At 35.1% G+C, this 26,574-nt stretch overlaps 1 protein-coding gene across 8 annotated transcripts in view; it reads left to right on the top strand.

The window, feature by feature from the left end:
- The window catches only part of rg (A kinase anchor protein rugose), a 1,617,632-nt gene that overhangs the window by 1,410,909 nt on the left and 180,149 nt on the right, over positions 1-26,574 (top strand). For all 8 annotated transcript variants that reach the window (XM_081738911.1, XM_081738906.1, XM_081738912.1 and 5 more), the window contains one exon: positions 8,865-8,982. In XM_081738911.1, the coding sequence (XP_081595037.1) occupies positions 8,865-8,982 (118 nt within the window). The remainder of the gene's footprint in view (positions 1-8,864; positions 8,983-26,574) is intronic.

Raw genomic sequence — 26,574 nt, 5'->3', positions numbered from 1 at the left:
AATTCTTATATCATTATTTTCATTTTTAATAGGAAAAGTGATTTAAATCAATGAATAATCTTTTACATAGTACTTATAATCAATACCTTTTCAGAACACTTCAAATTATTTTGGAGAGATGCTGTCTTTCTAATTGTATTCGCTTTATTGTATTGAATGACAAGAAATTTAGAAATATAATCTCTGCAATGAGAATCTCAGTTTTCTATTTCGCATCATCATACACACATTAAGGAAAACTCCTTTTGTGCTGAAGTATATAATTTCTCCTCTTTCTGAAACTCGCACGCACACACGTACATACGCACCCCAACAGATTTGGACAGGATCGATGTTGTTAACATACAGGCAAGCTAGCAATGGGGTGTCCGGGATACAGATGGGAGTGGCCTATCGACCCATGTACCGCCATGTTCGCGGTTTCTATAACTATGGGAACGAATTTTTGCTCTACGTTTTTGTGTTACGTACTAAATGTAAAATTTTGTATGTGTTTCTCTCTCAGGAACTAGTAATTGAGCTCTAACTTTTTATTGCTATTATTATTATTATTACGAAGATGTGTTTATTTTCTCTGTTAGCCAAACAAATGTGAAACAAAATTGCAGCTTGCGCATTGCAGTATTTCTGAGATATTTGAACGCTACAATATGTGGACTGGATTTAGGTGTATGTAGTATATATGAAGCTAAAATCGCGTGTTGCGCTTTGAATTGTGTTTGCTTATCATAATGCACATTTTCTTTTTTTAAATATTCATTTTAGACAATCCTGTAGCTAATTTCATCCCTTAGAGGGCCAGTGGCAAACATCAAGAGACACCAGAAAACTGTTTACTTATTATATATGGAAACTATAAGAGAACTGCAGAATCCTTTCTTACATTCATGGCTATACATTTTTTAAAATTCAATTTCGCAGTTAACATTTACCTCGATGCAACTATTCTCTGGAAGTGCATCTGGTCTCATACATTCATGTTTGGTAAATAAAATTCCAAAATTTCGTCTCTAGCTTTGCTCAATTCGAAATTTTCAACAACGTTCTGAAGAAAGGGTAAAAAATAATTTAGAGTGAGCACCGCCGGCGTTAGTCCCTCCCCCCCAACCTTTCCTTGGCTACGGACCTGGTTTTACATATTAAAAGACATAACTGTTATAACTTATGTATTCATTATAGCTAAGCTACTCTAAATACTCCTTAGTTCTAAATCTAGGGTGTGTGGCTTACGTCGTTTACTGATCAGTTGATCAAGATTCCAAAATGACTGAAACGCCTTAAGTAACAGTATATCATTTTTTTTTTCTTTCTTTCCAATAGCATATGGGTTTGGTTGCATGTGTTATGTTCCTACTGCTCGGACGTGTTTGTGGCTTTGTATGCTGTTTATAGCCTAATAAATTAAAATCAAGTTAAAATTAGTATTATTTGCGAAAATTGTCTGAAGTTTTGCTCAAACTTCCGAAAGTCGAATCTTCTATGTTAGAGCATTCGCTTTACTGAAGAGGAGAACTGCAGCAGATAGCTTGCGTCAGCCTTCAAAATTAAATCCTGTTAATTATTTTCTTTTTAATTAAGTATTTATTTTTGTCAACAATTGAAAATATAAACTGAAAATATAGTCCGTGGTAACATATAAAAACATTCTTTTGTGTTTATCTTATATATATATATATATATATATATATATATATATATATATATATATATATATATATATATATATATATATATATATATATATATATATATAATATGTATGCAATAGAAGTATTGACATGTAAGTGCATATTTTGATTACAATAGGTAAACATATACTTATATCTATATAGTAGAAAGATATATCCTGTGTTAAAGCTTTTTTTTTAAGATTTAAAAACCTGCTGAAATATTAGTTGTACATTTCGCAAAAAAAAAAAAAAACTAGTATACATTTTAGCGCGTGAACGTATCCTTTATGATAAATGTTGAAATAACTAGTTTGTATTTAAGGACATCAGGGTAGATATCCTTGATAGTAAAATGCTAAAAGTTCCAAATTGGGTTTCAGCACGTAGATAGTTGTCATAACGAAATGCTATAGTAAGTAGTTTGTGTTCTAGCACGTAAATGTATATAGTCTTTAAAGGAAATGCTGAAATAACTAATTTTGTGTTTAAGCATCAACGTAAATATTATTGATATATAACGCTAAAATAATTAGTTTGTGTTTTGGCATAGATATTCTTGATAATAAAAGATAATAAACGCTCACCAGAAATTTTGATACAAAACAACGTGTAAGAAGTCGTTATTGTTCATGTTTTTGCTGTAGTGTTGCTCAACAGACAAGAAATTTAACGTCTCGTCTTATAATGAGAAGAGAATCGAGACGAGAAAAGTTTTTAAGGTTAGTGTAAAGGGACAAGTTTTGCCGATAGATAACACTACGGTCTTCGTATCTCTTCCATGTATTTTTTACCTTTCACGAAAATTTACAATTTCTCTTACAAATTTCCACCTAGAGACTTTAAATTTTTAGAGAAGGAACTTCATAACCTATTAAAGGGAACAATCCGTGCCGATTATTTATTTAGAATTTTCTTCATTGTTGAAACGGTTCCATTGTTAAAGGTTTGGATATCCATTTCAACAATGAAGAAAATTCTAAATAAAAAATTGGCACGGATTATTGCCTTCGATAAATTATGAAGTTCCTGTTCTAAAAGTTTGAAGTCTGCAGGTTGAAATTTGTCAGAGGAACCGTGATTTTTTTTTCTGAATGATAAAAAATACATGGCAGAGATATGAAAACTGTAGTACCATCTATCGGCAAAACTTGTCCCTTTAAAGCAACCTTAAGTCTCGTGGCCAACACTAATTCACCCAACTCTGTTAGTTCTCAGACACTATTTTAGTGTTACATGATTCATACTATAGAAACAATAAATTGATAAAATGATTGTTCGAACGGAATGAAAAATCATTTATCAATGGTGAAAGATGCACAAATTATTACACAATAAACTCGAACAAGAAATATGGTCTAAATATTATTATATCACGACCTTCATAGAACTCTCGTAACACGAAAGGATTCTGACTGTTCCTAGAAGAAGAAAAAAATCAGGTGATAAGTAAATTTGCAAAACGAGACCAGAAAAGCTTTCCGAAAATCGAGACGAGACGAGAACGATACGAGACTAGACTTATACAAATTTTACGAAACGAAACGAGAAAACCTTATTTCTTGTCTCGTCTCGTGGGAGCATTACGTATATACAGTGCGTCCCACTAGCTTTCGAACCCGAAAAAAACGTTATAATTTCCGAACAAATATACATAGGAAAATGAAATTCACAATACACGTACCTTGTTTCATGCTGAATACATGACCGTCACAGCAGGTGCTGAAAGTGTCCTCCCTGGACGTCAAGACATGTTTGTACACGGCGTTCCATACTGTAAAAAGTCCGATGTAGAGTCTCCGGTGTGACCTCATGAATCGCATTCTCAATGTTGTTTCGCAACTCTTGCAGTGATCGTGGGTTGTTTCTGTAGACAACCTTTAAGAAAACCCCCATAAGAAGAAATCAGGTGGTGGTTTCAAATCCGGGGATCTTGGCGGCCACAATCCTTTGGAGCGATGCAGCGACTCGAGTCACACTAATGCACGCGCACCACGCCAAACAGCACTTCCACTGGCGCCACCTATCGTCTTTGTTTTGACGTGTGCACTTCTGTTCAACCCTTTCTCGTGTTTAGCATGAAACAAGGTACGTGTATTGTGAATTTCATTTTCTTATGTACATTTGTTCGGAAATTATAACGTTTTTTTCGGGTTCGAAAGCTAGTGGGACGCACTGTACATATGAGCGGGTGATACACAAAGTGCATTTTGTTATTTATTGAGAAACTTCCTTCCAAGTAGCTCCAATTTTACAAATCTTGTTACTTTTGGAGCTGTGATTGTTTCTGAACTCAACGTCAGGAATAAAATGATCGAGTGCTATACATCGATTTTCCTAAGACGTTCAGTAAAATGTATCATGATGTGTAGTGAAGTAATAAGTAAGCTTCAAAGCCATCTTTACTGTGTGTAATCTTGTGTCTACAGAACAGCGACATTAAATTCATATGGTTATCGTACTTCTAAATTTGATGTCTTTTCAGAAGTTTCTCAAGAATTTAGTCTCGGTTTTGTATTAGGGTAACGCAAGTGAGACTTATGGTAACGTTAGTTTACGTCTGTACGTACGTACCTCCGTTCCACACGATAAGTCCTAAACGGAAGCTATTTTTTTAATTCCGTTTTATCATTAGATAACGAAAGCGGTTATCTGGTCCAAGTTCGTTAATGAAGTCAACCCCTTAAGGTCTTCAACGGTAACATTCATGTTCCATTTTTTACTATTGAAACAAACGTAGAAGTTGCATATCGCATCGTTAAATAGCAGCAATTCAGACATCTATCGGACGTAATTGGAACTTCTAGTAGATTATGTGATTCTTTTCACTGTCTACTGGATTTTATTTCTTAATTAAGAAATACAAAATAAAACAAATATGTGTCAGCTTCGGAGCCGCGGTAGGGTGGTCGGTAAGGTATCTGTTTTTCAGTTGGATGGTCCGGGTTCAGCACTCGGTGGGAGCAAGATCTATTTCCTGTTTAACCTTTGTGAGATCTGTACCTGGGGAGTAAAGGCGTCCAGTGGTACTGCTATAAGGCAAGACAATGTGGACTTTACCTCCAGATCGTGCGTGCCTCGGCATGTTCCGAATGTGTCGGGGTTGTGTTGCCCACGAAACGAGACGAGACGAGAAAAAAAACTATTTTCTCGTCTTGTTACTTAAATTTTGTAGAAGTATCGTCTTGATTCTCGGTGAATTCTTTCTAATGTAGTCTTGAAATTTTCTCATCTCCTTTGTAAATGTATGTATAAAAGATGGTGGGTAAAAATCGGTCATTTTCGCCTATAATCATCATTTAAAAGGTAAAAGTATTCATAATAGCCTCTATATGGTTTGAAAAATGAAAATGAAATCTTTGAGTTTTACGTCCCACGGTTATGCCGGTTAGGCTAAAGGAGATGGTGATGATGAGTAATGAATTAAATTGTGGAAAGAAGAAAGTGGGAGGAAACGGGAGAACCCCGAGAAAACCCACGCACACGGTGTTTGTCCACCACAAAGTTCACTTGGGGGACTGGGATCGAAGCCGGGACCCCAAGCACCAGAGGTGAACGCTCTACCACTGAGCCCCCGCGGCCCCCGCTATATGGTTTGAATATGAAGTTCAAGCATTAAACTTTACATCTATATAAGACATCCTATATGAAACATATTGTAGTAAGTCACTTAAATGACAAGCCAGTATCCACCGGGAGTCTAGGTGGGCCTGCCCTTCTAAATTTTTACTGGACCCCCTAAAATTTTCACGATAGGCGTGCAAATGAACTGTAATATTTTGATTAACTATATGGTTGGATCGGCACCCCTAACTTCTACCGGGTCTCCCTACATTTTTAGGGTGGCTACTGGCCTAATAAATAACTCCACAAACAAAGCATGGGTGTTGATATTATACCATCTTAGATTTTTTTTCTCCCGGAATTGAAACAACAGTTTTAGTGTGAGGCATTTCATGAAACATACTTTTTGTTTTCGTGAAGACTGAGTGGCAATAAGTTTCGTGTAATACGATGCACTAAGCGACTTATAGTCAAATTATTTTTTTGTAAATTGAAAAAAAAACAAGTCTAAATTACCAGAATAACATTAATCGTGCTTTGTTTTTCAACTGCATAGATGTAATGTTTAAGTGTTTGAATTTCATATTCATTCGATATAATGGATTTTATGCACACTTATGAAAAAAGCCGATCTTTACCCTCTTCTTGTATGTCCTGAATTTATTTTGTCCTAATTTCATGTAGAAGTTATAGAATTCTCCGCGCCGTGAGAGTTTTACGGCGAGTTCATGAGTGATCCACTTTTAAATCGTATTTATTGTTGGAGTATATTTTGTAATTATTGCGTTTGCATTTTACACAATAATTACACGAAAATAAATGCTCTTCATTATGTTAGCACAATCACTTCATGAATGTTTAGTTTTTAGACATAAATCATGTAACACAAACAGTGTTTGAGATCTATAGTGTTACCCTCAAGAGTCGAGAAATTTCTGGTTTCATCTCGAATTTAAAAAGATACATCTCGTCTCGTTTTTGATACAAGGCAAGACGAGAAATTTCGAGATGTAGGGATGACTCACCCTTTACCTTTTCAGTACTACTTATAATCAGTTTTCTGTGTAGAGGATTGTATAATGTGCTTAACAATTTACGGAGCAAAAGATTGCAATAGTAAAGTATACAGAAATAATTTGAATACATCACATTTTTAGTGTAAGAGGAGTGAACTTTTTAGTACTTGTAATTAAATATTGTAGCTGATACAAGTTGAGTATTTGCAAATTAATAACTTAATAAAGGATAACTATAATTTATGGAAATTGTAAATTGTCAAGGGATATGAGCTGATTTGTGTTGCAAATATGGCCTATTCCATACAGAGTTGGTAGTTTTTCTTAAGAAAATTTCCCTCGACTGACATAAAATTTTCCGTTAACAAATTTTCCCTTCTTTGCTGGGTGTACAATTTCTATAACGAAAGTTGTATGATAAGATTAATGTGGCTATATTAAAGGAAGTGCCAGTCATATTTGTTTTGTATATTTGCTTTTTGCTTCTATTTTTAACTTTTTCCTTCACTTTTTTACTTAAAAAAACACACACAAATACAGCCAGCCAAGAATGGGTACAAATTATGCTTCTTTGAACACACACGCACACTGTTCCTATTGTATTGGTTCATTTCTGAAGAACAAATAAAAGTTTAAACATTTATATTGGTCAACTAGTCTGCACGAGTGTTTTCCTAGATTTTCACATTTTATCGAAAAAAATCGCGTTTTTCCTTTTTGTTAAATTTACCTACGACAAACTACTAACACTGATTCCATATCCAGGGCCACATTCGAAGGGGATCAGAACCTTCCGTGTAAAATTCTCAAGTTAATGCTGAATAAAATGACGTTCAAGTCAGTTTTCTAATTTTTCTAATAAGTTTATGCTGGATAAAATTACGTTCAAGTCAGTTTTCAAATTTTTCTAATAAGTTTTTGCTGGATGAAATGACGTCCAAGTCAGTTTTCATTTTTTTCTAATAAGTTTATGCTGGATAAAATGACATTCAAGTCAGTTTTCAAATTTTTCTAATAAGTTTGTGCTGGATAAAATGACGTTCAAGTCAGTTTTCAAATTTTTCTAATAAATTTATGCTAGATAATATGACGTTCAAATCAGTTTTCAATTTTTAATGATAAATTTATGCTAGATAATATGACGTTCAAATCAGTTTTCAAATTTTTCTAATAAATTTATGCTAGATAAAATGACGTTCAAGTCAGTTTTCAAATTTTTCTAGTGTTTATTTTTAAAGTTAAGCTTCCTCCTCCTGTTTTTCTGGATTGAACGTTAGCCTTATGGTAATTTTAAAGAAGCACCAACAAGCAATAGATGTCGGCACGTGCCTCTATCTTTCCCATGTATTTTGCAGGGAACAATAATATTTATAACATTTCAGTCAAATTCAAGAGATGAATATTCCAATTTGTTCAAGGATAAGTTAAATCAAACATCAGAGAATAATCCTTGGAGTTTTTTTTTTTTTTTATTTGATCCTTTCATTGTTGAGATATACATTATTGGGGGCATGTTTCTGAAGAGTAAAAATAAATGTTTTCAACAATGAATAGACAAACTCAGTAGAAAATGCACGGATTATTCTCTGATGTTTGATTCAACTAATCCTTGAACAAAGTTTGAATATTTGTTTGTTGAATTTGATCGAATTATTTTAAATATTGGTGCTTCCTACAAAATACATTGGAAATATGGCATGTGGTGCCATCTATTGGTGACAGTAGAACCTTTACATTTACCTTATCTATCCAGTTGTTCATATGTTAAATACTGTGGGGTCAGCTGCCCAATCATTGTCAGTAATATTTTTTGTAGGAAAAGGAGCTGAAATAAAACATGAATTTTCTGTTGAGAGCACATAAAACACGTTTTCCTAGTTTCCGAAGAGTAGATTGACTTAGTCACTGTGCAACAATTTCTTTTATGGGTCATAGGTGTCTTCCATATTGTTGGAAATTATTGTTTGAAGTTATACATATAGGACGGACGTGAAGTTGTAACCGGATCATTGTTACGTACAGAGTACTTTGTCCAACAACTCTCTGGCACAAAAGTGATCGTGACAGTCCCTTAAATCACCAAAAGGAAGAGAAGAAGACATTGATGTCAGGTGCGTTGTGCTTTTGGTTGGACAACAAAACTCAAGTCAGCCTTTAATGTCCTTCACGAATTCCGTTCTTCTGAAACTATCTTCTTTCACCTTGCTCATCCATCTCGTGTTGGATGGCTCCTGCCAATTGCCCAGCTATGCTACAAGAAGAACGTACAATATATTTGTAAGAAAAGAAAGAAAAAAAAAGGCTACAAGAAAAGAATTTTGTATTTATCGAGCAAGACTCGGCTTAATAGGCTATTCCTGTTTCTAGACGTTGCGTTGATAGTTGTTTTTATTTCTTTCCGTCCAAGCCATTATAAAAGGATGCCATTAAAAAGAATATCAGAACCCATGATCTTAAGTTGTCCCTGCTCTTTATTGCTGAAACGCTCACTCACGAGAGCGTGAAAAGAATGAAAAGAACTGGCTATGTTTATGGTACATATGTTGTTGTTGCTGGTTGTCCTGTTGTATGTTAAGCAAATGACTGACTGCTATTCTTCTCTTCGATTTTTTTACAGGTACTCAAGTATTGCGATCACCTGCACGGAAAATGGTACTTTTCAGAAGTCAGAGCTATCTTTGCTCGTCGTTATCTGCTCCAGAATGTGGCCATCGAGATCTTCCTCGCCAGTCGAAGTGAGTAATAATAAACTTTTTTTTTCGTAAGTTATAAAGATTTTTTGAATTGGGTGTGGAAGCAAAATTCATCCAATTAGTCCAAACCGTGTAATAATAGACCACCTCATGTATATACAGAAAGTTTCGTATGAAAGGGAAATATTTTATTCATCACAGATAGTAAAGTACTAGAGATTCATAATGGTCATATAATGGTAGACCTATAAGCTTACAAGGAACAGACATGAACGTGTCACCCGGACATCCGAATAGAACCTAGTTCATTCGATAAACATAACAAAGATATGTTCATGCACATCAATGAGATGCCATGGACAACGGAGTAAGTCCATGGGGCCCATTAACCCTGGTAGTGTAAAGAAATTCGTAGTCGCAGTGAAATAGCTATTGCATCAACACTGTTCATTGGAAAGTCATGGTTTATAGTTCATTCTCTTCAGCATGAAACACGCTTTCCAGAGGTGCTATGTATTGGTTCCCATAAAGTACTTGAACAGGGAAAATTGGGAGAATGTTGGGAAGATTCCTTCCAAAAATCCCTCCCATCAATCTTGGACCCCTGGTAAAAGCACACAATCCAAATTGTATCTCGAAAAATACTATAGGGGATAAGAAATGTTTTGTGTAGCAAGTTTTGTATTGATCGACGGAATCGATATGAGGGAAAAGCTTGTATACCAATACACGCTTTTCTCTCATACCTAATCTGTATGAGGGACTGTCCGTTATCCATGGCACCGTTATCCATGACACCGCTGTCCTAACTTACTCCGTTATCCATGGCACCTAGTGTTTTGTGCATTGTTATGTTTATCGAATATACTCGGTTTGATTCGGATGTCCGAATGACACGTTGATGTCCGTTCCTTGTTAGTTATACAGATAAACAGACACTCATATGCATTATCAAATAAATACCGGAAATAGTTCAGGTATAAAATTCGCATATTTTTCCCCCTGTACATTGCTACAAATGTGTCCAATTGTCACATAGAGTCTTGGTGAAATATATCCTTTAGTTTTTTTTTTTTTCTTTCTTCACAGCTACTGATCAGATTAGTCGACCTTAAGTGTGCTGTGCGATTTTTAGAATGGATTTAAATATCGAACAAAGAGTTTGGCTCAAATTTTATGCTGCCAATGAAATTGCATTCTGAACCACTGAAAATATTGCAGAAAATTACATTGAGTCAACTTTATCGAAAACATAAGCGTAAGATAGTACAAAGCATTCAAGGAAGGACCAGAAGTGAATTGGAAAGACTGGTTGAAGACTGGCTTCTTTCCGGTCTTGAAAGTCTTCGACTGACGAAAACACCAACAAAGTTAAGGAATTAGTGATGGAAAGCCTTTCATTGAGCTTCAAGAAAGATGGCTCAGGAACTAGACCTATCTCACAAAGTCCGTTTGCATCATTTTAGTCTATCTTTTGGGCATGAAACGCGTCATAGCCATTTCCTTAGGCTTGTTCCTAAGGAAATGAATTTTCATCAGGAGCGCCGCAAACAGCTTGCTGAAGACGTGCTTGAACGAGCCAATTCGAAATCTACGTTCATTAAACATATCATAATAGGTTATGAGGCGTGGGTTTATTAGTTCGACATGCAAATCAGACGACAAGCTTCGGTAAGGCATTTGAATAAAACCCGAAACAGAAAACAAAATCAAAGTCATGGTTATTGTTTTCTTTGATTAGGATTAGGAATTATGTTTCTAGACAGTCGGCATCAATGGCCATTTTAAGCCCGTCACATGGATGACGTCCTTCGTCGACCACATACCTGGGAAATCGGGAAGCAGTCTAGGACCTTCTTGTGAGGTACCGTCCCGGCATTTGCCTAGTGTGAATGAGGACATTCCTAGGAAAAATATCTCTCAGGATGGCTGGCCTGAAAAGGCTCTTACACCTTTCCGACTGACTGTTCTCACCCAAAATCATTTTTTTTTTTTTTTTTTTTGACTATCATTGTATTGTCCATTCGAAATTCGTTCTGGAAGGACAAACAGTATACAAACGTATTATCTGGGAGTTATATGAGGCTTTTGAGAAAGAATGTTCGCCAGGGAGGACTATGAAAGAACAATGCTTGGAGTTTGCCCCACGATGCTCCTTGTACGCGAATATTGATCAAAAAGACAGCAAATGTCATCGAACAAGCAAACACGGATTATGTATGACCTATTAGAGGGCACACGCTCAGCGGGATGTTGGTGGTCTGAATATCAACTTCCAATCTCAGTTTCTAACTTAATGAAAAAAAAAAAAATGCATACAAGGAAACCGTTACTACTGTGATCAGTTTGGAATGTGTTCTGAAAATTACTCTTTAGATTACGTTCACAGTTCAAATACACTTTAGTATTAGTTCTCAGATATTTAGTCTGAAATAGGTCTGCAAATTTGGATAAACAAAAGGCCATTTTGAGTATGTTGTAAGCCTTGTATTATATTGTATTCATCTTAAAATGAGCCACAGTTTTTTTCAACTGCGAAAAGTTAAATTCGCAACCTGACAAAAATGAGCTTTTACGACATTTTGTCATATTGTTTGCTGTTTAAAATTATGCTGATTTCTTATCTTAAACTCCTTGCGCTTACCATATCTATTCCACCTCTACATCACACTGAGGTATTGTGAGTCCTATAGATTAATTGAAAGTTATTTTTCTTTTGTTCAAATATATATATATATATATATATATATATATATATATATATATATATATATATTTCAATTTAAAAAATAACCACTTTTAATTAGCAAAAATCTGATATTTCTCGGTAAAAAAAAAAGTACTCAAAAGCTGAAACGTATTTTAAATATTTATTCACCTGCAAGTATAGACAACAGCATTAACATTAGGAACAGTACAGTTAATATTTCTAAAGGTCTAAAGTTCAAATACAAAAACAATCGAAAATTGCCACAGAAAAAGAAGGTACCGATATCACATGTACATCATGTGAAGAATTTGGTTTGTGTGGCGTAATATTTTCTAAATTAATATCGAAACCGGAAGTAGTAATACTAGATTTCTTCCACTTTCGATTTTAGTAGAGTTAGGGTGGAGATGGAATGTGTTCTTGGGACACTAAATTGATAACAGAAAATCGCTCCTCTCTAGCTATTACTGTTTATAGCGATCAACGCTAAAACCGGAAGTAGTCGATTTCTGCCACTTTCGGTTTGATTAGAGGGTTGAAGAAATGGTACACATTAAGAGAGAACAGTGAGTGGTTTCCAGCCTTTTTCTCAGAGCTGTCCGGGTTGAATTTATCGATTTTTTTTTTTAATTTGACAGTAAAAACAAGTGCAGAAAAACGTCAAGTTTTGAGGGGCCGCGGTGGCTCAGTGGTAGAATGTTCACCTATGGTGTCTGGGGTCTTGGTTCGATCCCAGCTCGCGCCAAGTGAACTTTGTGGTGGACGAACATCGTGTATGTGTATTTTCTCGGGATTCTTCCGTTTCTTCCCACATACTTCATTCCACCATTTCATTCATTTCTCATCATCACCGTTAGCCTAACCGGCATAACCATAGGGCGTAAAACTTAAAGATTTCGTTTCATTTTCATCAAGTTTTGAAGTTCATTTGGTACAATTTTAGTAAACTTTCTCACAAACTTTCATCGAGATGTGTTGTCTTATCATCAAAAAGGAATAATCTTTGGATTCGTCTAATCTGCGTATTTGTTTCTGAAGACGCTTCTTATTTTGAGAATTGTTTTATGTAATGTCCATCATCCAACTATTCTGGTGGAATTGGAATCTATAGGCATGATGTTTTTCTTTTAGCCCCAAGAGTACTTTTGTACAACATTTGGTGTTAATTATGTTATGCAGAGTATCGTACTTAGAATTACAAATTCTTCATATGTAAATAAGTCGTAAATTTTGATGATCTTGCATTACATGCAAGAGTGACATTTTTATTATTGATGAAAATATATAATACTATAGCTGTGTTAGCAAGAGAACAACAAGCATAATCAAGGAAGTTGTTATATTTGAATAACTTTTATTACACTTTTTTTTTTTACAACTTAGATTAGTTTGTTAAAAACAAGTTCTAATTAAAACTGTTATCATGTTGCATGTAAGAAAGACTCAGGAATTTGCTGCCCGTTAACAAACTTTTGAAAGAAGCTTTGAATGTGATTGTAAATAACATTTATTTTCAAAAGGAAAGATTGAGTAGATGATTAGGAAACTGAACTGATTAGTTAATTTGAATTAATTGAAGTTTTAAGGTTGTTAACGTAATGTGCTCCGTTTAATTAGTTGACGTAGAAAATCTGAAATGAATGGAACAACTACATATTTATATTATATATAGGTCTATAAACCTGAGAACATCCGCGTCTCCTTGATAATAGTGAAGTAATACGCGGTGCTTATCATAGAAAAGACCTTTTTTTTTTTTTTGTGGGTCGTTCAGTAGTTGCGGTTGAGATTTACAGTTTATTAGCATTTATTGGAGTTAAAAACAAAGTGCTAAATCGACCCATTGATACTCTTGCAGTCAACTTCGACCAGGTTTAATACTGTTAAAATCACGCGAAATTGTGTAAGATCTATGTTTTTGTATTGTTCCAGATACAACATATTGACGAGTTTACATTTAAAACAATGATATTATACAATAACAACAGTAATATACAGTAAATACAATTATATAACAGCAACAAGAAGGTATTAACAAAAATTTGTATATAATATTATTTAGATTTGAATTTTGAACGAGAAGACTGAAAAATTCTTTCCAGGGGCGGATCCAGGCTGAATATTTGGGGGGAGGGCGGTCGTTCGAAGTCAATAGATTTTATTTTACATTTATAAAACTAAGGAAAATTTTTAGGATAGGTTTTATTTTTAAAATAGAAAATATCTTATTCTGGGAGGCGATCGCCCCCTGGATTCGCCCCTGATTCTTTCAGGGGGTAAAAAATATATATGGAGGCAAATTTAGTCAACCTCACAAGCCAAAAGATTTGAAGCTTAAAATATGTAAAACGATAATCATGCCTGTTGTTCTGTGTGGTTACGAAACATGGTCGCTTACTCAGGGAAGAATGTAGACTGAAAGTATCTGAGAACAAGATCCTGAGACGAATATTCGGACCCAAGAGGAACGGGAATGGGGAATGGCGGAAACTTCCAATGATGAGAAACTACATAATTTATACGGTTGTTAAAGTTATCATCTAGGAGCCTCAGATAGGCAGATCATATAGTCAGAATGGAAGAAATTAGGAACTCTTTCAAAGTCTTAACTGGAAGTCCAATCGAGCTCCTTCGTGGCTAAGCGGTTAGCGTACGCGCCTTTGGCGTGGGAGACCCGGATTCGATTCCCAGCTGAAGCTCATGTGATTCGGATTCCGCGTTAATCAGTAGGTCCCATCTCATATAGCCTCGCTGCTAAAAGGGACGTTAAACTCAAAATCAACTTAACTAATTGTTCATACTTCAAAATATAATATATGGCACTGGTTCTCAATCGTTTTTGGCTGACAGCATACTTTACTGAACCCCCACGACATCGCGACACACATGTTTATTTTTTTATTAATAATAATGTAAATTATAATAGAGTAAGACAATAAGTTTCTATTAACTTTAGGTCCACATCTTTTATAGCCTCGCTGCTGAAAGGAACCCTTAACTCAAAACCAATCTATCAATAAAATAGTGCCTCTATGTAATACTGAATATTGTTTCTGCCGCTGGAGGCGTTAACCAATACAGTCTATCTGAAAATATATTTTACTTATTATTATTAAATGCTTCATAATTTTTAAATTCTAAAATTTCGCGACACAGACTATGGGACTTCGCAACACATTAGTGTGTCGCGGCACACCGGTTGGGATCCACTGCTATATGGTATGACTGCCAGTGAGAAAATATGAAATGTGAACGTCAAATGAAAGCAACGATAGAAATGGCAAAAATACATGAGTGTTTCGAAATAGGGTGTGGAGAATTAGTTGGGTAGAAACAGAAAATCGAATGAGGAAAAAGAATACTAGATGTAACTCAAGGAGAGTATAAAACTGGTTGGCACATTAGCTAAGAAAGAACTTGTCATGAGGGAAGTGATAGAAGATACAGTAGGAGGGAAAAGAGGGAGGAGCAAAAGAAGTTTCAGTTCATGGAGATAATTAAAACAGAAAATTCCCGCATGAAGACGAAGATTTTAGCTGAAGACCGTAGTTCATGGAAATTTCCAGTCTGGGGCAAGCGAACTGCCAATAATGGCAGAATACCAACGATGATGATAAATACAATATGACTGCTTTTAGAAGACTGCAGAAACAGACAGAGCATATGTATTCATATTGTTTAATAGCTCGTGATGAGTAAAGGTAATTTTCCTCCTCCTCGTACAGAGGCGCATCCACAGTGAGGTCTATTGGGTTCGGACCCCCCAAAATTTTATAACTTGACTAACATTTGTAGACATCCATAACAGAACTATACATGTTGAACAGAGAAATGATTGATGTAGGCTAAAAATTTGATTTTACGCCTCATCTGTACTGTTTCTTTTCTTATAAAAATAATTAGCTATATATATATATATATATATATATATATATATATATATATATATATATATATATATATATATGGCAGTAATTAGCAATTACTTATCGTCTTTTCGGGTGCAAAATAGGACGGGTTCAATAATACATAGACCTATTGGACCCCTCCCCCAAATACGTTGGATCACTCCCAGCAAACATTTCTGAGTGTGTACCTGTTCTCATATTCTTAACGAATTCGCATTGCTTTTCATTGAAAAGAAATTACCTTAATCTCTAAGTACAACAACGTTTTGTCCTGCTAAGGAACAGCCGAGTGGTGGCGTCTGCAAAAAGAAAAAGTATTTAGTAAAGATGTAATTCACAACTAGTTTAAAGCTAATAAACCAAAGAAAAATGTACAGCCTAAATTTTAATCAAATCCTAATATGCAGGTTACATGCGTAAATCCTGTAGTTTTTGAACTTAACGTACAACTGTAGCTAATATCATGCAGCAAACTTGTAACTGAAAACGTATATTTTGTAATAGGCTACTTTGTTCCGTATAAGTGTTCCATCTATACGTACTGTATATGAGCGGTCAGGATCTCACATACAGATGGACGTATATAACATATAGTTCATGTATGTAACATACGTATAGGTATGTAATATACGGAAGACTGTTAGTTGTTATACATCCTGCAGCGGCATGACGTAACATCTAAGCGGGAAAAGGGCAGTAAATGTGTAGCATATGGATAACGTATACTCTGTACAGATTTCCGTAGTGAACTTATGAATTCCGTATATTTGTACAATATAACGCTGTCCGGACAACGATTTTTTTCAGTGTAATAAACGGTAAACGTCTTAGTCTGTGGGTCACGCCGATCCTAATAATGAAGTCACGCTGATAGATATCGCTTCCTGCGCTATTGAATGTCAAATTGTGCAAGCAATTTTCCGATTTAAAACTGTTGTAGCCATTTAATTGCAACACAAAAACTGTATTGTTCCAATTTATTTATTTCAAAATAGGACAAGTGCCATAACTGTATTTAGATTTGAGCATTAATATTCAGGTAACCATATAATTAGCCATCTAATAACGTAACTGCATGTATTTGGTACAAATATGGTTTAGTTACTACCAGTGGCGTATTTAGTATTTTGTTTCGGGGATGCAGTGCACAACACGGCGAAGCAGGAAGGGGTGCAATTGCTCACATGAGTTTGAGAATTAAATATATTTTAATTTATGCATAAATTGAAGTTTTAATGGCAAGAATTGAAGACTGATGAATCTCATGTGATATGATACACACAAAAATTTAGCAGTGAATCTAACCCTTTTTACTATTCATAGAAGAAAAAGGAAGCATCCTTTTGGCCTCTTAATTTCCCGGACTACTTATTCCCCTCTCTTGATTTTCTTTAATTCAAACATTTATCTTTCTTTATAACTAAACGATGTAAATATTCCTTTGCTATAATAACTAAAGTCTCATAACGTTGATATCCGTACAAGTTGGTGTGGAACATCAGTTTCAGTTATCAGGCCCTCTTAGTTTCGGTATTACTGACGACGGCCAACTTGAATCACAACTAACAACGGTCGAAAGTATGATAGGAGAAACGAATAGGAAGTAACAACTAAGAAAAAGAAACAAGAGTAGAATGGACGAAAGAAAGAAAGAAAGAACGGAATTCTTACATGGAATGAAAGTTGACAAATACAATATTATTTCTGAACAAAGAGCATAAGAAAATGGAAAGTTAATGAAATTCTTAGAAATGGTAAGGATTATTGTTGTACGTGGAATGCGAGAAACTAATAAATTTATTTCGGGGAAAGAGGGGGGATCTTGAGCCCGATAGCTTCCTCTAAATACGACACTGGTTACTACATACACATCCATTTTGTTCATGAATGCAGGGTAAAAATAATGTGTAATATATTCTGTAGTCTCGCATTTATTTTGATGTTTTGCTTTTCGATGATGCATTATTTCTACTATAGTGTACACAGGGCTGAAAGCGCGGGCGAAGTAACTAAATGTTTTAATTGAATAAATTAAACAGTGCAGTATTTAGGTTTCTCATTACTGGTAATCATACGAATATGTTAGCTGAAAGAGGTTGTTGTAGATATCCGATTGAAGATACGAAGGTTTGAAGTTGCAAGCAAGCTGATGGAGGAATTTCCTGTTTTCTGATTGGTCCGCTCATTTCCCGGGGCTCCAGACTTGACTCCATACATCACACTCCAAACCACTAATCCCGTGGGATGAGACCCCGAGTTTCCCCTGGATGCTGCGTTGCCATATCTGTTCCAATCTTCCTCTGTTTATCTTTGTAACAAATATTAGATTATTATCACAAAAGATTGTTTTTTATTTCTTTAATTTACATTCACTTGGCATTCCAATAATATCAATGTTCTTTTTAAATTACTTTTAAAGATTTGCTTGAAATGTGATTAAAACAGTGTAAGAAGAAAAATGTATATTTACGCTCTGATAAAAATATGATGTAATTCCTTTTGTTGGGATATATTTGCATGTGTTAGTGAACATATCTGTTTCTGTAGGCCTACTAGATCTTTTTTTGAGGGACAGCATTGTTCAAAAGGTCCTTCCTGTTTCTTTGTCTTCATTCCACTACCTTTTCTCTATTGTAACATATTTATCAGCATCTTTCTTTAAAAGACGTAATTATGAGTAGTGATAAATTTTTCAGTTTTGAACATTCATTCTTTCTTTTCATTCTTACAGTTTTCTTGTACCATATACAACTTGTTTATTAATTGCAGACAGCGCCGGATTCTTTAGGAGTTGTGTAAAATGAATTATTATTATTAATGTGATCCTGAAAATTTTCTTTGTTAAATATTAGCTTGTTGGTTGATTTGGAGTAGAGCATTCCATTCAACAACAGATGTGGACATACAGATTAACGCGGATTCGAACACTTAACCTCTCACCAGGAATAGCACCGGGCCGCCTACGCCATAGGCGTGTATGCTAAGCGCATAGCTACACTGAGAAAAATCCGTTATCCGAAGCGATATATTGTATAAATATACGGAATCCACAACGGAACTACGGAAATTGTACAGATTGTACGTTATCCGTATGCTGCATACTTACTGCCTTTTTGCAGCTAAGATGATACATCTTGCCCCTCCAGGATGTCTGACGTCTAACTGTCTTCCGTATATTACATACGTCAGCTATATGTTATATACGTCCATCTGTATCTGAGATCCTGACAGCCTATATAGATTTCTTTGTTTCATACGGAAAGCACGTATAGATGGAACACGTATACGGAAAGTATTATAAAACATACGTTTTCAGTTATATGTTTGCTGCCGGATGTTACCTACGTACGTTAAGACCAAAGACTACAGGATTTCCGCATGTAACGTACGTTTTTAGTACACCACATATCGTTTTTTCTTTCTGCATAAAGGAGTTGTTGTGCTAGCAATTGATAGGGTATAATCTTATAATTATCAATACATTGTAACATCTTTGTTTGATACTACGTATGCCAATATGTGAAACCTATACTACGTATTATATCAAAGAGTGAAAATGACTAACTCATCAGTAAAAGTAACACACTACGCCCGGGGCTTAGTATTACTGCTCGAAACTGGGGATTCGCACGAGAGGAGACAGAATTTTTCTGACAAAATTCGAGTCGGGACACAACTTTTCGAATAGAGAAATGTACATTTTTCGAGTCGAGACATCATCTTTACAGCACACTTTCGAGACAAACAGCCTAAAATCTTGTCTCGTGCACCACCCTCAAAACGTGAAATATCGACAAAATACTTATTCGATATTTTGGAATAAGAAAGTATTTTTTGAAATACGTATGCAAAGCTGCGGTAAAGGATTTTTTTTTTCTTTGTGTGCCAAGAATGTTCTGTTATTTTGAGCCTAAGCTATGGTAAAGGAGTGTCTCTCATACCTATAATGTTTAAGAGATTAAACTCTGCCAATTAACTCGTATTAAAAATAGTTAAAATTCCGCTATTAAAAATAATTACAATTCCGCTCGCAAGGAAAGAAATGTAAGCAATTTCAAATGTCTGTTTCCTTCATGCTAAAAGTGTCCAATGTAATAATTCCCTTAATTTGGAGATGTGAAATTCAGTATATAAACTCTAAATTAAAAAAAAAATGACGTAATTCGGCATAATCTCTTAATTAAAAATAAGGAAGTGAGTCTTTCATTGTGTTCAAAAATCCTACACTTAAACGGGGAAAGGAGTGCAATAACTATAATAGTCATAATTTCCGATTCTTTATCCTGAATATATCCGTTATGAGAATTTACTTAAAGTGAAAAACTCGGTACGTGAGCAAATTCTGCTTCGACGCTTTCAAAAATTACGTTTCTAAATTCGGAAGAAAGGTTTAATTTCTACAATATTCAACATCTATTGTTTTATGTTTATTAAACCTTGTTCTTCTCGTGTGATAAACGGACATTTCTTCTATTTTACAATAATACCTTTTCCTGATTATTGTATTCATATGAATTATCATCAAAGTGTTTAATGTTTTTAATTTTCTCTAGCATACTTATGAAGTACTTTCATTAGGAACGATGACTGAACATGGGTTGATGAACTAACATATTTAATTTTAATTTATACCCTTATTTATTAAGGAGCTTTTTACCAACCAAAGCTCCTTTGTATAGTTACCCAGTCTGTCTATCCGTCCATTAGCAAAAAAAAAAAAAAAAAAAAAAATCTAAAGAAGCACTTAAGAGTCTTCATCCCTGCGAAATTAAAATACCGCTAATTTTACAGTAATTATGTGATATCTTTAAATAGATAAAATATAATCGAAATGTGGAACAAGAGCGCCCTAGACAATATTATTTTACATGAGAAACCGTTATCACGACTCACTTATCTGCTTTCGATTTCGAGCCATTTTGAAAATCGGCATTTATTTTCGCGTTTCTAAACAGCTGAAAACGGAAAGCCACTAGGTGACTTGTGATAACGGTACCTCACGCAAAATAATATTGTCTAGGGCGCTCTTGTTCCATATTTCAATTATCTTTTATCTATTTGAAGATATCACATAATTACTGTAAAATTAGCGGTATTTTAATTTCGCCGGGATGAAAACTTAAAGTACCACCATCAATTTTGGCCAGGCTGTAGAGTGTCAAAGGTTAAGAAGCGAGTTCATTGATAGAAATGATCCATCCAGTTGATCGGAGATGGTGGGTGTCCTCCCACTACATCGCTTCCCATCTCATCGCTTTTCGAAAAGGGGGGGCGTTGTTCGGCCCACTTCATCGCTCGTGATGACGATTGTGTCTTTTTCTCGTTATGAGTTCCCATTTCATCACTCGAGGGAAAGAAACCAGCTAGAAGCAAATAAGCAGCTGAAAATGTGAAATATAAACAACATAAAGAAAAATGTACAAATCAGCAGTTTCTTTGGAAACGAATCCCGATCCTACGGACCGATAACGTGCAATGCACCTGGAAGTTTGTGATGGATGGCATCCCATCCAAGAGAATCCCCTAGGCAGCTCCTGTTGTCAAGCTTTTATCATTGTCATGAAGTAAATCATCACCGGAGTAAAGAAATGATCACTACTTCAAGTTTTACCATATATCCAAGGTACCAAAGAATTCGACCTACGTCTCTACGTTGTTCTCATTTCCTTATGGTGGCAGCTATTCTTCTATCGGGATCTATATAAACCTTTATTTCTGCTTATCACTCACATTTAGTTCTGCCCGTTAATTCCAGTGCGTCGTAATATAGAGTATCTTCCCTTAAAACAGTGGAGAATTCGACAGCGTTTGGATGGCATTTTTCAACTTTTCAGTCCAATTATGCTACCCCTTTATCATATTTATATGTTTCCGCGCAAAACAATTCCAAATGTCTTTAACAGTGTATGAAAGACTGGTTCTACTACTATTGGACGAAATAATCAAAACTTTAACATTAACTCTATAACCATTGGTGCGGATACATTGACATCTAGGCGAGTGAACACATTTACGCTGGGACTAACGAACGGACTTACAAACATCCAAAATTTACTTTCTTGGCTAGTAGGGGCCATGAAACGTGTAAATCCATTGAAAATTGAATTCGATTTTTTCTTCATGATCACAATACTTTTTTCTCTCCTGTTGTCACTCGGAACTAAAAATTATTAAAATGATCGTATTGCTTGCATGAATACAAATCGGACATGGGTTCCGAGCCATGCCAAGACTTAAATCTGGCTGATATACAGACCACTAAGCAAGATATCGCTCAAAGAAGAGCTGAAGTACAGGATCATTCTACAGGTTGCTGTAGATTCTGCGGCATAAAAGTCTCCGTTATTTGTTCTCTTTTTTATTCCGAATATTTTCTCCGTTTTGGTTTCAAGAACCTCCATCCCTTGTCCATCCTCAAGTGTTGATATCTAATTCCATATTTATGTTGTGTTTTCACTTCAAGTTTCTTGATAACATGTACGACAATAAAAGGTTTTGTGTGGAGAATTGGCACGCATTGTTTGTTATTATTGGGATCACACCAGCGGCGTAAGAATGTAATGTTAATATGTACGTACGTGCGTTACTCCACAAGATAACTTTTGGACGAAACCGATTTTTTTAAAATTCTGTTTTGTTGCAACACACAGCTAGAGCAATTGTCTCCACTGAGTTCGTTGATGGAATCAATACATCACATTTTCTCGGGTAACTCGGCAAGTTTAGCGGTGCTTGTCAATATCCTACTTTTTTATTATGTTTAATCAAAGATGTACAATTCTAGAATGCTAGTAGTTACACAACGCACCGTTAGATGGCAACAGTTATTCTCCAACGGTTGACATCTACTGGACGAACTTAAAACTTGTAGGAGTAATTCTTTCTACTGTCTTTAGCAGAGTTTATTGCACTTTATATTTACTCGTCTTGTTCTTAGTTGTTACTTAATATATAAGAAAAAAATACGTGATTTGCCATTAAAATATTGCTGAATTAGACGATAAGAACGTTGCTATATAAAAAGAAAAAAATCTCGTTCAAAATAAAAGAATGTTTTCTGCATGTCAGCTTTTTTTTTTTTTTAATTTTTGTTGTTGGTGCCTTTTGTTGAGAGATTTGGAGTGACACAATCTGGAGGCTCAATCACTTGCAATCGCCTGAGAAACTCATTAGTTGAGGCAGTTCCTAATGACCCGTTTTCTCTACCCGTCCGAAACACTTGGTAATTCCTCCACAGAACTCGTCTTTCTCTCTCTCCATGGAGGTGTTTGCGATCCTGCTTTGGTCTCTTCCAGTTTGGCAAAGCTTCCTCACAGCACTACAAAATGAAAGTGAACTGTTTATTGAAAGGTAGCCATCCAGAGGTGGCTTGTGAGGGAACTCACACTGGTAAAAATTGTAAATGTCATCGCTTGAAACTAAAAGAAGAAAACTTTCTTAAATGTACTAATTGTTGTATACAACAGTTTATACATTAAATAACCTTTATGTTACTCTCTCAGTTTCAAACGATAACATTTTAATGTTTACCCGTGTCAAATATAGAAGTAGGAGGGGAGAAAATAGAACAGGCGACTAGTTTTCGATACCTGGGTAGTATTTTTAGTATTGATACGAAGTGTGAACGTGAAATAAAAACAAGGATAAGAATGGTGAAAGAAGACATTAGGTGGAAAAGAATGTTATGATGTGGTGCCTTGAATAAAGAGTTGAGAAAAGACTCTTAAGATGCTTCGTGTGAAGTATTTGCTATATGGTCGGAAACATGATTAAAAATGACTGTATGCTTTCGAAATATGGGTGTGGAGAAGAATTCAGAGAATTAACTGAATTGAGCGGGAAACGAACAAAAAGGTCTTAGAAATGGTGGGGGAGAAAAGAACTCTTTTAAATATTATTGAAAAGAGGAAGATAAACTGGTTTGGATATTGCCTAAGAAGAAACTTCATAATAAGGGACGTGGGGAGGAAAGAGAGAGAGGGGATGAAGGAGACGATATCAAAACAGAAAAATCATACGCAACTAGGTTAGCGGAAAACCGTGGAGCATAGAAGCTTCCCAACTGCGGTAAGTGACCTGTCAATAATGGCAGAATACCTGTGATGATGATGATGATGATGAGTGTAACTTCCCTCACGAACCGCCTCTGTAGCTACTTTTAACCACTCCTGCTCCTTCTTAAACAGAAGAATATCAAAATTCTTTAAAATGACGTGAGAAGTTGCTGTTATCACTCTTACTTAGTGAGGTTCTTTACTAAGCTGAGACCCACTTTCTATTTTTATTTTATTGTATTTTTCTGAATTTTTATGTATAGCTCAGACAATGAAAAAGTATTTTTTAAAATGAGGAAAGTAAGCCAGGTAATATCTACAAAACGTTATTATATGAATAAGTAATAGTTTTCAAAACAATTCATATAGTGTATAAATTTGGGTGCCTTAGAATTATGTCATAAACTGCACACCCAAATTTCTGGTCTATAAGGAAAGATTTGGCAACAGTTATTGGTTTATTTAATATCACTTTGTAGATACTACCTGGCTTACGTTCTATATTTTAAATGTTTTTCGTTGTCTTTCGGTTGTTCATTGACATTTCAAAAAACTCGGGGTGAATTCAGCGAACCGTGATATTTTCTCAATATTGAAACCGAAAGTGGTACTATATTTCTACCACATCCAGTTTTAGTCGAGAGGTTAGTGAAAATGAAATATATATATGAAGGGTAAGGGGAAAAAACAAGGAATGTCCATGTATGTGCTTTTTCGGGTGCTTTGTCCTATCTGTTGGCGACTCTTGGTACTATTTGACTGTATATGCCATGCATGCCTAGATGTAAAAATGTCCATGTAAAAAGGGGCGAAAGATTTAATAATCCTATTCTTTTTACACGGTTTTCAATGTTAAAACGCCGTTTTCTCGAAAATGTAGTTTTGTGACATTCCTTCTTTTTTCCCCTTACCCTTCATATATACTTGGGATGCTTAACTGATTGTAGAAAACAGCTTCTTAGTATCTGTTACAGTTTTTACTCTATAATGACCAATGTTAAAACCAGAAATGTTTGATTTCTACCACTTATGGTTTTAAAATCATCTCCATCAACGAACTCAATTCCTATAGGTTGGTGGTTCAGTGGTAGACCACAGATCTCTGGCGCCTGAGGTCCCTGGTTCGATGCCAACCCACGCCAAGTGGGCTTTGTAGTGGGCAAACGCCGTGTGTGGGGGTTCTCTCGTTCGTTCTACTTTCATTATTATTCATCTAATCATAAGTGTCTCTCTTAGCCTCGGTGGGACGTTAAACTAAAAAGAACTCGATTCCCAAATGTGACCATCTACATTCTGGTCAAAATTAATGGTAATCCATCAAGTAGTTCTTGAGATTATTTGTCTCCAGAGTAGACGGACACACGGACTAACAGGGTAAATATATTGTAATATCCCACATGGTTGTGTTTACAAACACTCAACATGTGCTCCTATTTACAAACATCAACAGTATGTGTCTTACTATGGATTACTATGGCTGCAGACGACAAGAACAGCTGCGACTCCACTCGCCATGTGACGACGTTGGAACAAGAGCACCATTGCCTCACCTGCAGCACGTATATAACTGAGAGAATTTCAAGGAGAGTCTGCGATTGGTCATTCCTTCTCTGGCTTGTTCTGAAGCCCGAAGAGATACCTAACCCAAAGCCTCTAGTTTGCTTCGGGACTCTAGGCTTGCTCTCTGCCCTCTTAACTTGCTCGGAGCTCTGTTGGACCTCCTAACCTTAGTCACTTGCTTGCTTGCTTCGGAGCTCTGTGACTCTTAACCACCCTTTACAATATAAAAGAGTTATGGTGAACCAAACTCCTTAAAAACACCGCTTTTGCTGATACTTGTTAATAGACAAGGAAGATAAGTTCTGGCTGTAAGACTCCTTATTCTTACTCAGAGCATAGTTTATAGGTCTAGGAGAACACTGGCTGCACATAAAAACTGGCATCATACGTGTAATTTGCATTACAATAAAATGAAATTGACCCTTATAGTCATTGAATTGCCATCGTAAATCAATCAATATTCACAAATTCTTGATAGTTTTGTGTTCTTTATAGTGCAAATGCATACACGGAGTATTTAAATTCGAATGTCATAGCTTCAAGCAAAAGCTGTCATGGTAGAAATTAATTCATCAACGCAAATATACATGCAATCGCATGCATTGCATTGCATGAGGAACAAAAGGAAAAAATAAAATAGTTATTTGGCGAATAAAAGTAAGGCAACGACAAATAAATTCACATAAAATAAAAAGATAATTTTTATTACCTGTGAATAATTTTAATTTTAAAAAACTGTGTGTTTTAAGTATCACATTGCAGTTAAGTTTTCCTCCCCTCTCCCCCAACAGATTTATGATGTCAGATCGGTTTATAAGATTACCTAATGAATCTTTCATGAAAATAAAAACTAATTGCATGTCTTCCATAAAATCAGAGAGAGCACATTACTGATCTTCCATAAAATCAGAGCTCATTACTAACTGATAAGAAAACCTTATTATCTGTTTCCTTTCCATCTTTATAATTGCTATGTAATTACTGTATTTACAAAATAATTGTTTTTAATCTTTGCATGTAGCTTATTTATTTTTTTATTACTGATATATTTGTAATATGCTTATGTAATTTTAAATATTATTTTTATTGTGATAATAAACATGTTTAATTATATCTCTGTTTAGTGTTTTTTAAAATGTAATTTTACTATATTTGTCAGAAACATAGTTGTACATATAAATGTGTATATCTGAAACATTTTCACTAAATGAAATGAAAATGCCAGAAACAATGTACACTCATATCCAAAATGATTGTCGCATTTTATGTCTTCTTGTAAGAATATAATTTGATAATGATTTTGCAGGGTATTTTTAATACTGATTCTATGTGTATAATCGGGAAATATATATTTGTGGTAAATTTCATAGGAAAATAATTATAAATACGAAAATTAGAATGA

The sequence above is a fragment of the Thermobia domestica genome, chromosome 14 (genome assembly GCF_964235325.1).
Source record: "Thermobia domestica chromosome 14, izTheDome1.hap1.1, whole genome shotgun sequence".
In the NCBI taxonomy this organism is placed as follows: Eukaryota; Metazoa; Arthropoda; class Insecta; order Zygentoma; family Lepismatidae; genus Thermobia; species Thermobia domestica.
Note: the sequence above shows the minus strand (reverse complement) of the source record. Positions and strands in the feature narration are given on the sequence as shown.